General features: G+C 49.0%; 1 protein-coding gene across 1 annotated transcript in view; it reads right to left on the bottom strand.

The window, feature by feature from the left end:
* MCTP2 (multiple C2 and transmembrane domain containing 2) overlaps positions 1–17074 on the bottom strand; it is a 95322-nt gene extending 78248 nt beyond the window's left edge. Inside the window, exons 1-3 of the mRNA XM_016197728.2 lie at positions 16610–17074; positions 9793–9855; positions 8405–8513 (exon numbers count right to left, since the gene is read on the bottom strand). Coding sequence (XP_016053214.1) covers positions 8405–8513; positions 9793–9855; positions 16610–17071 — 634 coding nt within the window. The 5' untranslated portion in view covers positions 17072–17074. The remainder of the gene's footprint in view (positions 1–8404; positions 8514–9792; positions 9856–16609) is intronic.
* Between the last annotated feature and the right edge of the window lie 281 nt (positions 17075–17355).

Raw genomic sequence — 17355 nt, 5'->3', positions numbered from 1 at the left:
CACACACACGTGGGTCTGAGCGGGCTGCAAAAATGGGCCCAGCCCCGGCCACTCGGTGGGACCGTCACCACCGAGTGAGCCATCCGCGCACAGGCGCGCACCCCCGAGCAAGCCAGGCGTTACCCATCATTCTGATAGATAGATATATAAACATAAAAGAAAAAGTGGAGGGAAATCTGTAATAAAAAGAGGCCCTTAATTAAATGAAATTGCCACTCTGGGATCAGGGCTTCATGCCTGTCAGCGTCCCCTGCAAGTGAACGTCTCCAAAGCGGCCCGGCGTGTGACTTTCTCACAGGCGGAGCATGCCGGGTAATCCCCAGGCATCCTGACAGCTCCACAATGTCCCCACCGTTTCACGGGTGACCGGCGGCAGTTGCATGAAAGAAAATATGAACGTCCGCGATCCAGCGGAAAGGGGGCCGGGGTTTCACAGAGCCCGACAAGGAAGGAGGAGGGTGTCCCGTCGGCGCGGCGGTCATTGTTAGGGCGCCCGGGGGAGGGGGCGCGGGTGCAGCCTGAGGGCCCCCCTGTCGGGGATGTGACATCTCAACTAGGCAGCCTCTGAAAAGGGGGCAGCCGCTCAGAAGCCCGGCGCCCAGATTATACCAATGACGAGATGACACCTGAATGGGTGGACTTGACCCTCCGTGGCTGGGGGCTCCGGGAACAACGGGGCTCTTTGGCAGAAGCAGGCCGGGCGGCGCTTTGGGTAGGAAAGGATGCTACGAGGCTGGGGACGGTGCCTGCGTCCTGGGGCTGCCACCGATCCTGCCGTGTGGGCCCCCGGGGGTGGCACCACCTCAGATTCACACCATCAAGGCCTTCAGTTCCCGGCTCCATCCCAGATACACTGTGGTTCTGCGCAGGCTCAGACAGACTAACAGCCACTCACCAGTCCTCCAAAAAGGTCCCACCAACTGACACCCCTGACAACACGTGTGACAGTGCTCACTCCTGCTCCTGTTCAGTGACACCACGGCCCGTCACGTCTCCCTGGACTCCGCACCTGGCAGGCCCGCTGGCACTGCTCAGGTGCCACGAGCTGGTCCAGGTGACAGTATGGCTCGGTGCCCAGCACTATGGGGGTGCAGAGGAAAATTAGTGTCCAAGCAGAACCGAACTTGGAAGTTCAGCTAGTTCACGGCCGGGGGACATCAGACCAGCTGGGAGAGGGGGGCTGGGGGGACGGGAGATGAGACTGGGAGAATCTGAAATGCAGAGAAAGACTGAGGTGGTCTGAGCTGGAGGGGCTGGCACCAAAGGGGCACAACACCGAGACCAAAATGCCAAGATTCGTCTAGAGCCGGGCAAGCATTTCGATGTATCCAGAAATTAATACGGATAATAGAGTAAGGACTGGAGTTGCAAAGGCAGATTTGAGGCAGAGGCCGGAGCGCCCTGAAAGAACCACACAGGGAGCTCAGTGTTGGTTCTGGAAGAGATACGGGCAGGGCCGTTTTGTTTCTTCCTGATCTCTTCGTTTTTAATATTTTAACGAAAATAAGACATGTACATGACTCTGAAAGAAATTAAATAAAAAGCAAAGCCTTAAGCTTCCCTTGCTCCCATTCCTGTAATGGACCAGTTTCTTGGGTGTAAACACACTAATTGTTTTTAATTCTAATGCAATCATATTATATGCTCTGGACTTCATGTTTTCACTCACAATCAAAGGACCTTGGAGTTCTGCTCACATCAGCAATACGGGTTCACCGGTTTTTGGTTTTTATGAAACAACTGCGTAAGTTACCATTGTGTTAGTGTGTCTTAATTTATGTCACTGATCACCCAAAAGGAGGCATTCACATCACTCCCATTTTTTAACTGAATTTACTGGAGCGACACTGGTTAATAAAATTATACAGTTTTCAGAAGGGTGAAGGGATTAAGCTAAGAAAAAAAACAAAGACTTCTGTTTTTTTGCTATACAAACAATCCTACAATAAGCATCCTCGAACGACTATCTTGGGGGGCTCCTCAGTGATTACCCTTAAAAGAAATTTTTAACATTATTGGGACTGCTGGGCAAATTAATAAATGCCTTTTCTGGTTCTAAGAGACGTTAAGTCTTTCTTCCAAAATCTGTCAAATGTATACTCCCAGCAAGAGTATATTTTTATTTGTTTTCTACATGTTCATCCACATTAGATGTTATAATCTTTTTTTTTTAAAAAAACCGATGGCATGAAAAATGGTATCTCCACTTTTCTCTGTTTCTTACTTTTGAGTAAATCATATTTTAGTGGCCTCAGTTCCTATTTCATCAAGGAAATTCTTGCCCGTATTCTTTGCCCCTTCTCTGTGGGCTCCTGGTTCATCATTTGCTTACAGGTTTGAATGGGCCCTTAATTATGGAAATCAGTTGTAATTTGTTGAAACTTATGTCATTTCTCTCAGTAAGTAATTTTCATTTTTATTTGGCCCAATTTACCCAATTTTAGTCACATTTGCGGCTTTATAGTCTTCGTTCTGCTTAGGAGGAATTTTCTGGCCGTAAGATTTTAAATTGGTTCAGCTATGTTTTCAGCCACTGATTCTGCAGGTTTTCATTTCTTTACACTTAAGCCTTCGGTCCATCTGGAATTATTTTAGCAGAAGGAGGGAAGGAAATTCAGGTTTGCTCATGAGCAGGAGAGTAAGGTGATCAGAGCCAAGCTGGAGAAATATAAATCTGGCAGCAGCTGATCATTTAGAAGGCAGAAGAAACAGGCAATGCAGGAAACCTGGTGGCCGGGACAGCCCAGCGCCAGGGCACCGAGGACCTGGAAGGAAGCTGCCCCAGGCCCGAGAAGCGAAAATCCAGGGCCCGTGGCACGTTCCTCTCGAGGTGCTCTGGGGACTGAGAGGGTAATGTCCCCAAACCCACTGGGAAAAGCCATTTATCATCTTCTCACTTAGGACTTCATGTTATGGGGCAGAGATATTAAACTCTGCCAAGAACCGCATAAAGACAGGCGAAAACATTAACAAAAGCTGCAATCGTTTCTACTCTGCATCCCACAAAAATTATTTTAACATAGAAAATATCTGACTCGGAGCATCTACGATCCTAATATTAATCACCTCCAGTTCAGAGCTCTGGAAGGTAAAGCGTTTGTGTCCAGAATACCGAATGTGCGTGGTGGACGCCTTATAAATAGGTGGCAAGTGAATGAATGAACTTAGAGCCAAGACGGGCTCGGATTTAAGCCCCAGGCCGTCCTCGCAGTGACCGTGTCACCCCGGGCACTCGGCATCCTTGTGCTGACCACCCCCACCCATAAGATGGAAAACACCAGCCTCAAAGGGTCAGCTGCGAGCGGAGGGAACCAACGTGAGTCAATGACAGCAGGTCCCAGCCATTCACTGAGCAAGTCCCACGGACAGTAAGTGCCACTGTTCTTAGCATGACTCTTCCGTTCAGTTGAAAGGGGAGCGTGTATACCAATATATGTGGCAGGAATTAATATTCACCCACTTTATTCTGGCTGCCCGAGAGGACATGTGCTGAATGAAAACCTGCCTCTCTAGTGTCCCTTTTACTGCCATCTCCAGAAGTGGGGGACTTACATCATAAATGTAACAGAAAATGCCTAATCTTATTTACACACTTCTTACAAGGGGGGAAGTTTTCATGAAACCACCTGAGCTGTCCTGGGAGGAAAGGGTCGTGTAAAAACTGCAATCGCTAACTACTCACAGCCACTGCCTACAATCCCACAGTCATCCACTGAGGGCTTCAGAGGTTAAACCTGATGAAAACAACAGGCGGCCCAGCGAGGACACATGACAACGCAGGTCCCTCATCAGGAGAGGCATCAAGAACCAGATTATTTGACGGCTTTGTCTTCCTCTTGGCATCTTGTTTAGCATCTTGAACGGCTGCTGCGGGGGAAAACAGCCACTAGCAACAGGGTAAGTGGGACACAGAACTGACAGCCTCACCTGGGCTGGCTCAAGGACCGCTCTGAGATGCAAATAAAGTAAATCTGCAAGAAAATGCTAATTGCCAAGAACGCCTTGCTTTTGCTAAGGTAACAGTTCGCAGCAATGTTAGAAAAAGCGGAAAGTCAAGATGCACTAAAAAAGATAAAGAAAACAAAAGGAAGAAATTACCACCATCTACAAATTTAATATATTGATATGGACTTACACTCTAGGCACACACACACACACCACAAAGAGAAATCAGCCCATCATATTGTATTTTTACCTGCTTTCTTCCTTTAATAACACTGACCTATTACATGCCCATAAATATATTTCTACGTATCAGTTTAACGGTCATTTATGTGTATATTTATCCATATATGAAAACTTAGTGCATAATATAGTTTTTTTTAAAAAAAAAAAATAGCATTCCTAACTTGAACTAAAAATCCACCACACTGAATGTGAAAGCAGTATTTATAAGCAAAACTACTTTGCAATCAGCAGAGCTCTTTTGCCAAATTCGCAACCTGAACCATACAGCCTCTCCCAAGGAAAGGTCGTCTCAGGCTAGAAAAGTTTTCTAATTAAACGCATTTCTCAGAGTAGCTGTTTGCTCATGAAAGGAAATTGTCTCCATATTTTTACACTAAGTTCGCGCTTTGGAGCATCTGATAACCCTTGTCGGGAGAGCTTGAGGGTTCAGATTCCAGTCAACAGTTATTTACCAAATCTTTAGGGAAACGGACCTGCCTAGAGAGGGGCCCGTCCTGCACAAACAGCGCTGGGAAACAGATGAAAGGCACACATTTGGCTTCTTTTCTTCTGTCTTATACATTTAGAATGTTCTCAATATATACACACCTATTTTGAATTGTTTCTTTCTGCCAGAAAACGAACGAAACCCGAGCTGTTTTAATCTGGGACCCACCAGTTCAGACTTGCTCTGAGGCTAAAATCAGGGACCAGGCCTGATTCCCAGAAAAAGAGCTGGGGGAGGCTCTGCAACGGCTGCTGCTGCCCCCTGGCGGCCAAAGCGGCGAGTTCCAGGCCCCAGCGGCCGGGCGCTGCCTTCGTCAGTGACCCCTTCAGACCCCACAGTGGGCACTCTGGGGACCCAGAGGAAATTTTTCCTCTGTCACATGGGAGAGAAGAAGCTATGGTTTCTTTTTACTTTTTCTAACATTGCTGAGTTGTTATATTAGAAAATATATATATTTTTAAAATTGATTTTAGAGAGAGGACAGGAGAGGGAGAGAGAGAGAGAAACATCAATGATGAGAGTCATTGATCAGCCGCCTCCTGCACGCCCCCTGCTGGAGATCGAGCCACCAACCTGGGCACCTGCCCTGACCAGGAATCAAACCGTGACCTTCAGGTTCTTAGGTCAACCACTGAGCCACACTGGCCAGGAGAAACTATGGTTTTCTTTGTAGAGCAAAATGCATTTCGCTGAAGAAAACAATAGGTTCAAGTCTAGCAGAATTCCGAGCCACATGAAATGAAGGGGTTGTGCCCACCCCGGCTCTCCCCGGCCCCATGTTCTGCAGATGGTGGCTGCTGCTTCTAGGAGCTCATTTTCACCCCCAACTTCAGAAAAGGATTTCTCCATAGCCTGGGAAGGGAATAAAGAGGCAGGTTTCAAACTGCAGCTCCCCTGCTTGCCGTGGGGCCTGCGCAGGCCACCAGAACAGCGCAGGAAACCGCCCACGGCCTGCGTTTCAGGAGGCGCGTGTGCATCTTGGAAAGCTCTGAGTCTGCCCTTGAATGACAGTCTTTCTGATGCGCGGGCCAGAGGCGTTTCTGTCGCTCCCTCGCAGCATCTGATGGTCTCACGCCACCTGGCGTTCGGAGCAGACACTCCAAAGCGAAGCCAAGGCCAGGTCTTTGCAAAATAAAAAGTGCTAATGGTGACCTTTTGGGACAATAAAACTTCTGTGCGCTGCTGGCACCTGACCAGAACAACACATCTGTGGGAATCAGAGAGAAATCCAAGCAGACCCTGATATGCATCATTTTCATACGCAATTAAAAAGCGGCAATCAAATCATGAGGGAAAGGAAAGTTCAGTGCTAGTTAATTAAACAGCCATTTGGCAAAAAGTAAAACTAAGTTCCTACTCTCGGCCAGAAATCAAAATAAACTTGAGCAGATCAAGGAGATAAAAGAAAAATGTCAAACCAGACAAAAAAGAGAATAAATATAAGTTAATGTGCATCGCTCTCAAGACACAAAAGGCCTTTCTAGGTACAAAAACAAAGGAAGACTCTAGAATAGGATCATAAGACTTGAAAAGATCTTTGCAACGAAAAATGCATAAACAAAACTATTGTCTATTCCTATGTTACCCCCCAGTGCATTTTGTGCACATTCCTTAGGTCTCCTTCGATTCTACATAGGTAAGAGAAACTGCAAAACTGCCACTCCCCAGAGCATTTTTTCAATCCACTGAGATTTTGCTTCCTGACATGTCCTCAAAATTTTGGCTCAAATAAATTCTTATAAAACATTTCTATAGATTTAGAAATTCTTTCATCAACAGCTGCCAGGAAGAAACTATGTTTCTCTCTAGATCTAATATAAGAATATCTTTTTGCCTGGCAGGCATAGCTCAGTGGTTGAGCGTCGGCCTAGGATCCAGGAGGTCACTGGTTCGATTCCCGGTCAGGGCACACGCCTGGGTTGTGGGCTCGATCCCAAGCAGAGGGGGTGCAGGAGGCAGCCGATCAATGACTCTCTCATCATTGATGTCTCTCTCCCTCTCTCCCTCTCTCTGAAATCAATAAAACATATTCAAAAACAAAAAGAATATCTTTTCTTTTTAAAGAAGAAATGTAAAATCATAAAAAAAGTTTACAATCATAAAAATCAATCTATTAAATAGCAAAAGGAAGGGGTCTGAAATCAGAGGTAGCTGACATTTCAGCATTCCTTTAGCCGTTCGGTAATTTACTAAACACCTATTCGATGGCAGATGTTTTCCCCTAGCAGGAGGTCTTTAAATCTTTTGTCTAAACCATTCTTTCCAAATAGGAAAATGACTTTTTCCAGGAAATGTATTCTTCCTGCAATGTGTTCCAAAACCAAGGCCCACCATCTACCTGTGCTGGGAATGGAGAGGGAGAAGAGCTTGCTAGAAGAACGGGCCCCGAAATGTCATCGCCTACGACTCCCATCAACCACCAACCTTCCGGCCTGCAGCCAGGGCATGTTTCTGGCCCCAGGGACCTCACACCAACGCCTTCCAAGAGCTTTTCTGTCCTTTTTGCAGTAGCGCAACATGGCCACCAGAGGGCACAAGCAGCACAGTCTTCACGGGTCCACAGCGGCCGCTGCTAACTGCCTTATAATAGCAGAAAACAAGGGGTTCCAATGCCAGGGCTCCTGTTTTCCAGGAATTAATGCCCTAGGATTTTTCCCACATCACAAAGTGGAAAACAGGGCTGCTGGCACGAGCACTCCCAGCTCTAAGGCACAGTCCCTTCTGTTTTTTTTTTTTTTTTTTCAAAAAAGTGGGCATATTTCACACAGCCCTAAACAATGCAAGTCAGTGAGATCAGAGGGATGGAAGAATCTATAGCCCAAACCAGGAGCAGCAGAGATCAGCAGAAACGTTCTCAGGGGCAGGGGTGGGGCGGGACGGAGGAAGGGTGTTTGGCAGGTGAGCCAGGGCTGCTCCGAGCTTGGAGGCAGCAGACGTGGGGAGCAGAAGGGGGCCGCAGAGCAGATGGATGGGCCAGCGCTGGCCCCTCCCCTTGGTGCCAAGCGATGGCCAGAGTGGCATTTATCCTGCTGAGAAAGTAGGAACCCAGCAGCTGAAGGCGATAGGGGAGCAGCTGAAGGACGCATCACGCTGTGGACTATGGTCAGTGTGTAGGAGAAAAGGCGTATGTACACAGTAAAGCACCCTCGATCCCGAATTCATATTAGGGAGTGAAAACAAAACCACTGCAGAATATGGACATCGGAGGATGATTTTCGATTAAAAAGCATGGGTGTGAACTCACAGAATCACGTGGGAAAGGGGAACAAATCACTCACATACAGGTAACAGATGCTCTCCTGGGGGAGGGAGTCCAGTGGGATTTCGGGGCAGGAAGGGGGGGGGCATTCGGGGACTTTTCCGTCTCTGTGTATGTTGGATGACTTCACAATAACAATTGTTCACATCTTTCTCGTGGATAATTAAAGTAAGATCAAGGGGACACTTTCTTGAGCAGCTGCTGTAGATGCTGGTAATGAAGTTATTACAGGGGTCTTAGTTCATTTAAAACAACTTTATGTGGTGGTGACTATCATTATTATTATTAATTTACTAACTGTAAAGGGTAATAAGGTTCCATACGTTTAACTAATTTTCTGCAAATGCCTTGATCCCTGGAGAGACTCAGATTTGAGGTCCCGTCTGCTGCAAAGCACGCTGAGATGGGCAAGGTTGGTAACCACTTTGCTACAAAGGTAGAGAGCAAAAGGGGGCAGAGCCAGGCCTTACCGCAGCGGTCCCGGATGACCAGATTCCGGCCCTCCTTCAGGTGGATGGTCAGGAGGTAGGCGAAGGGGCTGGGCAGGTTGCTCAGGCCATCGCTGGCCTCCCCGAGGGTCTGCACAGACAGAGAAGTCAAGTCAGTTGTCTTGGGCCCCCACGGGAGAGAATTTCAGAAACACATCTAAATTTAAGGAGGAGCCCGGCTGGCGTGGCTCAGTGGTTGGACATCGACCTGGAATCCAGGAGATCGCGGTTCGATTCCCGATCAGGGCACAGGCCCAGGGTGCAGGCTCCTCGATCCCCAGCAGGGGGCGTGCAGGAGGCAGCCGATCAATGACTCTCATCACTGATGTTTCTCTCTCTCTCCCTCTCTCTAAAATCAATAAAAATATATTTACAAATATATAATAATTTTAAGGGGAGGAAGATGGTCACTCCAACAGCCAATCCGCAAGCGCGAAACCCCCTCCCACTCACTTTGATGACTTGGTTACACTGCTCGGGTGCCAGGCTCTCTCTATTTCTGGATGGCCCTCGGGTCATTCACTGAGGGCAGCATTCTCGACTCGGTCACTCCCGGTGGAGCCCAAGAGAGGAAAGGACACACAGCAGCGCAGCTGGGGAGCCAGCTTCCAAACGCACATGCAAAATGTCTCCCTCTTCTCCCTGCTTCCCACCCACCCCCAATGGCCCTAGTCCACCTCCTCCAAGTGCATAAAAAACCTTTCAGCATGTAACCCCTCAGCTGACAGCCTGCTGAGCCGCATGGCCATCCGGCACACGGCCCTCCCTCGTCTGCGCCCACGTGGGACACACTCTGTCCAGCACCCGGCCCCAATGTGTGTCCCTTATACTTACCCTCACCGTCCCCCCCCCAACACCCTCAGGCCCCCCTCTGGGAATGCATCCACTCCTACAGGCCATAAGGTCCAATTCAAGCCTGGTTTTGAGTAATTTATTCAATGAATCCCACTAAAGCCTTGCACTTGAGGTTTGCACTAGTTCAGATGTTTGTCGTTCCGAAGAGAAAGGCCGGATGAAATAATTTGCTGTTCACCTATCTGACATTCACGTTTATCGATCCCAGGGCTGGGTGAACCCCTGACGTTCTCTGTTTCAAAGCACTTCAGAACGGCTTTATCTCCTGCTCTATGTCACTCGATCTCATAGCGTCTGTATTTTTAGAAGAATCTATCCCAGGCTCACAAATCAATAGGCACCGAATTAATCTCTTCCAGCTATAATTTGCAAGGCCCGTCTTCGGAAGTGAATCCCGTCGAGCCTTCTTTGGAGAGAAATGAGGCAGAGAAATACAGACGGGGGCGCATGCAACAGGAACTACTGACACTGTTGACTTTTCGTGTGTGTGTTTGTTTTAAAGGAACGTCACTCACAGATTGCTCTTCAAAATGCTGGGATGTCATGGAAGCGCTGAGATCGCCACCTCCACAGAGCTTCTGTAAATACAAAGAAAAAATTACCCTGCTTTAAGAAATAGAAAAAGAAAGCAAAAGCGGCAAGGAAATCCTGTGCTGGGGCTTTCCCCAGGGGAATCTGTCCTTTGCGCGCTGTTTCAGTGTGTGGGCGCCTCCCGGCCTGTGTGGCAAGTCCGGGCAATTCGAGGCTGAGTCACAGGGCCCATCTGGCTGTGGCCCCTGCCGTCCCAGTCACCGATCAGAGCCCTGATAAGGCCCGTTCGGCGTTCTTGGTGGGCCGATGGCTCACACTGAGCTCATCAAATGCGTAGCAGGAGCAGCAGCCCAGGGTGGGCCTGCCTGGCCCCCAGCCATCGGCGGGAGGTGACAGCTCGGGAACCGGGGAACCAAGCTTGTCAGGTGGGCCGAAAACATCTCAAGATGGGATCGGAAAGACCCTCCTCAAACCAGACCCTCAGGGGTCTGCCAGCATCAGTACGGTCACCACCCAAAAAGCAGGCGGCACATATTCTGAACAAAGGAGCCCAGAAGGCGAGGTGTCTGTTTCCCAAGTTAAATATTCCTCAGATGCTGGGGGAGCGATCCCACAGGCCCTAAAACGCGCAGGATCCAGCGGTTAGCAAGGGATCCAGCGGACGGCCCCACTGTTCCAGGTTTACCTGCAGAGGCGCAGGGCCCAGAGGCGCTCTGGGGGTTTGGGGGGCTCCCTGGGCTCCCCGCACAGGGGAAATGAGCAGGTGGTCTGTCTCCCCGCATTCCGGTTATGTCCCAGTTTGTGTCTCTCATTAGCCAGGGCTGATTCCTTGCATGGCTATTAGGGTGGTGGCTGGGGGTCTTCTCCTGCCAAGGAGCGTCACCCCTCAGGCTGGCCCACCACCTGCACCCCCCCACTGTGCTCGACGACAACGTTCATTAAGCGGCCAAATTAGTCCAACAAGCGCCATCGCTCCTCTGCCATCAGAAATGAACGCAGAGCTTTTGCTCGCATGGGCAGTAAGTCTTCCACTTACAACAACAGGGAAATTAAACGTGAGGAAGGACATTAATTCAACGCGATGGCTGCTTTTACTCCCAGGAAAGTCGCAGGACTTAAAGGTATGGTTCCCACAGCCGCCGTAACTGTCACACGCCATACACACACCGAGGAAGGGGAGCGGTCACCGTACGGAACAAAAATGCCACACAGGCCCGTGAGGACCGGGTCACAGCTGCCGGGGGACCCACAACGAGTGTCCCTTCCACTCTGCACAGAGCCTCAGGGGCCATCCACCGAGCAAAAGTTGCATTATTTCCATCTGCCCTGTAAACCTAGTAATCAATGAGTTTTCATTAAGGGGGGCAGTTAATATTTTTCTCATGAGGAGTCCCTGGTATCCCACTATCATAAGAATGTGGGGTTTTTTTTTTATGTTCTCAACAACCATAATCAAGCAGTCCGGGTTTTTTAAATTTTTACTTAAAAAGCAACACACACAGCAAAATTGGCCTTTTTTTTCACATGTGCATAGTGATGTGACTTTTAACACATGTATTTATTTGTGTAGCCACCACCACCATCGTGACACAGAACAGTTCTGTCAATCCCCCCCCATAAAAAACATTTTTATGCTATCCTATCCCACTGTGGTCAGCCCTCCACCCCACCCATGGCGACCAGTGATCTGTTATCAGCAGAACACTTTCATTTTGTCCAGAATATCATACAAATAGATTCAGACCCTGGAAACTTTCACTCAGCACACCGCTGAAGTCCATCCAAGGCGTCTTCTGTATAAGCGCCCTCTCCTTTTCCTTACCGAGTAGTATTCCATCATATGGGTGCCCCATGGCTTATTGATCCACGGGGCATTAGTTTTAATAATTTCAAACAAATTGTTCCCAAGGACATCCTTAGGCGAAGAGAGATAATATGGAAGATCAACAATGCCAAGGAGTTTTGCTACGGCAAGCTGTCTAATCGGATTCGGATACACAGCAGGAGCGCCTTGGTCAGTCATCTCACACAACTCGTGCCACTCACTGCCTTTCAGGTCCGCGGGTTGTGCGTGTTTACCGACAGTGAGTGTGCACGGGCATTTCCGTTCTTCCTTGCTGAATGGACACTTAGGGGAGGGCAGAGCATGCCTGCCTTCTCTTTTGGGGAGCACACTAGCTGCGGGAGTGCAAATCTATGAAGATGCGGCAGGAAACGGAGAGATGTCAGGAGGGATGATGATTTAAGACAGAAATTCTCCTCCAGTCGCCAAGGACCTCAAGAGCGAGACGCTGATGTGTATAAACGACGTCTTCCTTTCGTGTACACTGACTGCGATCTCCCACACACACCGCCACCCACGCGGCTGAAGGGTCTCAGGGCGAAGCACACGCGGGAAGTCAGAGGACACACACTCGAACCCATCGCTGGCCGTTTACACTTCGGTGGAAGGAAACATAAACCCACGGCTGGGAAAGCCGAGTGACAGTAAAAAGTTGGCTGAGAAGACCACTTACGTAGTCTTTGAAAGATACTCCATTGAAGTATAGCAGCTGACAGATATAATACGTATTTACTTAATTCCTTAACCCACATCTGGCTTGCTGAGACTATGAATACTTTGCGTCACAAACACAAATATCTCCAGGGCCAAGGAAATCACAGAATGAGCCAAGGGACTCAGCTGCCTGGACAGACCATCCCACAATGCCTGGGCTCGGGGGTCCAACCGAAACGACCCACGCAGCTAGTAGAGTCAAAATTGGAACGCGTGTCGGGAAAAATTCAGGTCTACCAGATGGCTCAGTCTGCTCATAGTTTTTATGCCACTTTTTGGGGGGGACTGATCATACAATCAAGGTATATGTGTTTGATTTTCCCCTACCCCAAGACTGTTCTCTAAAAGTGATGCCCCGAGCCCGGCCCGGCGTGGCTCAGCGGCTGAGCATCGACCTAGGATCCAGGCGATCGGGGTTCGATTCCCGGTCAGGGCACAGGCCCGGGTTGTGGGCTCGATCAATGACTCTCTCATCATTGATGTTTCTATCTCTCTCTCTCCCTCTCCTTTCCTCTCTCTGAAATCAATAAAGATATATTTTTTAAAAAATAAAAAAATAATAAAAGGGATGCCCCTAGATTATCTAATATACAAAATCTAAGTCATGCGTGTGTAAATGCATGTGCGTGCGTGTGTGTGCACATACACCCTGCTCAATCACGTGATGCCATAAAACAGCGGTGAGCAAAGGACAGCCCAGCACTTGTTTTTGTAGGTAAAACACAGCCCCGCCTATCCGTTTATATATTGCCCATGACTCATTTCACACTACAACAGCAGGTTCAGTAGCTGTAACAGTTTTTATGGCCAAGAGAGCTGGGGATCATTGTTATCTGGCCCTGTAAGGAAAAGTTTGCCAACACCTGGTATAATAAACCTGTCCCAGCGCTTGGTAATATTTATCCACAAACGCTTTATACATTTTTTTCATGCTTGTTAGCAGGAGATGCTTTAAAAAAAATAATGACCCCCTTGACATTGGTTTATAACTTGATAATTTACAAATACAAGCTTCTATTAACTTCTTGTAAGGGGCCCATGGGCTGTCGTTAGTGTCATCCATTTACAAATAAAGAAGTCAGGGCTAAGAGGTTGGATGGCTGCCCAAGGAAAGCAAGAGTGAGCCCTCGCCTGAGTCCCTGAGCATCCACGCTTTCTCCTGGGCCCCAGCTGTGCCCAGAATGAACACCTCGCCCGACATACTGACAGGCAGCTCTGCACAGGAGGAGACAAAGCCCTGGGGTCCGAAAGACCTGGATTCGAATCCCACTACTTCCTAGTTTTGTGCCCTTGAAAAGTTTCCTTAAAGGTCACAACGTGGGAACATCTCTGAAAGGGGCAAAAGAGATACTTTCCTTGTAAGTTGTTAGGAGACAAATTCATTCATTCAGAGGATATCTACTGAGCACCTTCTCTGGGCCGGACACTGTATTACGCTCTTTGTATATATACAGAGAGTGAAGCAAATAGATGTCGTCAAAGGTGATAGTATTTACGTGGCACTTAGCAGAGTTCCTTACACATTAGCTCTCAGTAAGTGCGTTAGACTGGTGTAGCTATTCTATTATTATTAATATTATCACTGCTTTTATGATTAGGGCCTGTTTAGGAAGACAAGGGAAAAAGAAACTCATGACGGGGTGGGCAACCCAAGTCCCTCCCTTAATCCTGACCATCCGTCCTTTCCCATCAGCACTATTGTCATGACCGAGACAGAGAAGTGGCTGATGAAGGCCTGGCAGAGCCATCACCCTTCACACAGGTCATCAGCCTGAGCACACGGCCGCGTGTCCACAGCAGGGACAGCAAGCGCCCGGCTGTCCCCATCTCGCCTGCCTGTGAGCAACGCAGCACGGAGCCCACAGGCCGCCTCTGGACCCCACGCAGTCCCCAGCCAGGGGGTCGTTAGAGCCCAGCCGAGCGACAGGATGGGAAAGTCTCGCCCTTCGTGCGACACCCAGGCACATCTGTAGCCGGCCGCTGCTCAAATCAGGGTCTTCACGAAGAAGGGGACTTTTGTCTTTCTCGGTGGCCGTGCTCCTGGTGCCTGGGACACGATCAGCACACAGTAGGTGCTCAACAGGCGGGAAGGGGGGAGGAGGGGGGGCAAGAGGCCAGGTCCTCTAACGCCAGGATGTTGAGTCAAGAGTTTTGAGATAAAACAAAAATAGTAAAAGACACATGATTGGCGCGGGGAGCAACGGATGGGCTTGTTTGGTTTTGCAAGGGGCAGGCCGCCCCTTCTCTGTGGTTTGTCGTTTCGCTTCTCTGTGGTCACTAAACTGAAGCTCTGTGGGCTTCTAGAAATAGCCCAACAGGGCTCTTTCCGAAGCCCCTCAACTCATCCTCGTAAGCGAGCACCAAAGCTACGTGTTTCAAACTCCAGCCGGCAAATGCGACATCAGGGACGGACAGGCCCCAAGGGAGACGACGCGGGTGACGGGAGGTGGCGATCTTCTCACTCGGGGTAACTAGTTACTGACCACGACAAGAAGCCCACCCAGCTGCTAAGTGGACACAGAAAAATAAAAGTCTTCTTTGAGGATCAGCATGTTTCAGATCTCCAGCCCTGACTTCCATCTGAGATCCTTAGGATGCCCCAGCAAGAGGCCCGTCCACTTTTTCCCATCAGCTAATAAGCAGCAAGAAGTGAAGGTTACGTTTATATTTTCATGAGTGGAAACATGTATCTCAGACCTATAAATCCAATAAAAACCATAAAATTGCTACAGAAAGGATTTTTCATAAATGAAAAAGACGGTGAAGGAAAGTCAGCTGAGGGGCAGTGACATTTCCCAAAGATTCGGACCCGGCATCCTCTGAGCAGCCGCGATGCCATTCCCCACCTAACGTGAAGCGTGTGACATAATTAACAGGCGTCGGTTCCAAAAGTGTGACCAAAAATCCCAGCAGAATAACCGCTTTTCTATGCAGTTCTCACGCTAACCTGGAATACAGATAAATGACCCGCTTTCCTCAACACTGCGGCCTCCTTCAGTGCCATTAACAGGGGGATGTTTAAAACTTTATCAATAGATCATCAAATCATGACTTAATAATATGGCGATTAAATTTAAATTAGACTCTTCCGAGAAATTCAAGGTTTGTCTCAGAGCTATATTTGGCTGCTTTACCTTCCTGGAATATTGAAGCTTTGTAAAATCACCGTGCTGGTAAGAATGCATTTCCTTTAGTTTTTTTCTTTTAGAGAATGCGGGTGAAGCTGCCCTCGGGTAAGTGTTCACACACACGTACACACACATACACATGTGTGAAATAGAAGAGAGTTCGGCCCGGCCGGTGTGGCTCAGTGGTTGAGAGTTAACCTATGAACCAGGAGATCCGGGTTCGATTCCTGGCCAGGGCACCAGAGGAAGTTTCCTGCTCGATCCCCAGCAGGGGGCGAGCAGGAGGCAGCCGATCAATGACTCTCATCACTGATGTTTCTCTCTCTCTCTCCCTCTCCCTTTCTCTCTCTGAAATCAATAAAAACATATTAAAAAAAAAAAAAGAAATAGAAGAGAGTTCACACTCTGTAAGTCAAAAGGAAACGTACATTCATACATCTCTTTTTTTGGTTAACCCTCGTGTGAGGATATTTTTTCTATTGCTTTTCAGAAAGGGAGAGAGGGAGAGAGAGAGAGAAGCACCGATGTGAGAGAGACACATCGATGGGTTGCCTCCCGCACACACCTCAACAGGGGACCAGGAACAAACCCGCAACTGAGGCACGTGCCCTTGACAGGGAATCGAACCCGCGACCCTTCAGCGTCCAGGGCGATGCTCTAAGCACTGAGCCACACAGGCCAAGGCTCCTACATTTCTTAGGACCAGTGACATGCATGTTTTGTCTACGGTAGGGCTGGGCAATCTCATCAAGACAGGGGGGGGCGGGGGGGGGGACAGAGAGACAGACACACACTTAAGCAAATTTAGAGGAAAAGTTCTGCTCCTACTTTCTTTGCCAGGAGACGGGAAAAGGGAAACTCATCCAATAGGGCTTTTAATGCCTTAAAGTGTCCGAGAAAGGGTTTCTGTAATAGTTTTAAAATACGCAGAGGTCAACCCTAGCACCGATGGGAACACTTGGTGCGATCAATACTCCCTTCCCTTCACTTCTTGTAAAGGACACTGCCTCCATCCAAGCTAACCACGAAAATAACCCCGAATCCAATTTTCCAAGGGCACTCGGTGCAATTCAAAGTAAGAGAAAAGCGAGGGGACGGCGCGGGCCCCAGCCTCACCTCTGGCTCGTCCAGGGCATCCTCTCCCAGGGGGGCCTTCTGCAGCAGATCACAGAGGCCGCCGCTGGAGGCCCTCCTGTCCTCGGCCGGGGAGGCGAAGGTCTCCTCGGAGTCTGTGTCCCCCCCATGGGGCTGGGCCGCTTCTTCCTGGCTCCAGTCCAGTTCTTCTTCAGGCTGCTTCAAGGAGCTACTGCAGCCCTTGGGGACGATCCCCGCCGTGGACAGGCTGCTGGGCACGGAGGTGTAGGAGGACTGGGCCCCGGAGTAAGGGCCATGCTCCGGGGCCAGGGCCTTGGCCTCCAGGAGGTCGGGGACAGAGAGGCTGAGGCGGCGATCCAGGTGGGGCCCCTCCCCTAAGTCCAGCGGTTTGTGGGGGCTCTTCTTAATTTTCCTCAGGTTGAGTAGCAGAGGCCTGGTCCGCTGTTTGAATGAGCCCCAGACAGATGGTTTATCCAGATCCATGGCTGCATGAAGACCCCAGGAGTCGCTCCGCAAAAGAAAACGCCTCCCCTGAAAACGTCAGAGGCTCCTAGAAGACAGAACATAAGGAGACAGAACGTGAAATTTCGCTGTGGTGCCAGGGCCCGTGAAAGTGGGAGCATGACTCGAAAACTGTGCTTTCCCCCTAAGTGATCGAGATCAAAACATTTGATTGAGAACGTCTACAAATATCAGGAAAAGCTTAAAGAACTGAATTTTTTTAAGATTTTTTTTTCCTATTAAAGAAGTTATAGAAAAGCTAAAGC

Source organism: Miniopterus natalensis, chromosome 22 (assembly GCF_054644295.1).
Source record: "Miniopterus natalensis isolate mMinNat1 chromosome 22, mMinNat1.hap1, whole genome shotgun sequence".
In the NCBI taxonomy this organism is placed as follows: Eukaryota; Metazoa; Chordata; class Mammalia; order Chiroptera; family Miniopteridae; genus Miniopterus; species Miniopterus natalensis.
This window is presented reverse-complemented; position numbering and strand designations above follow the sequence as displayed.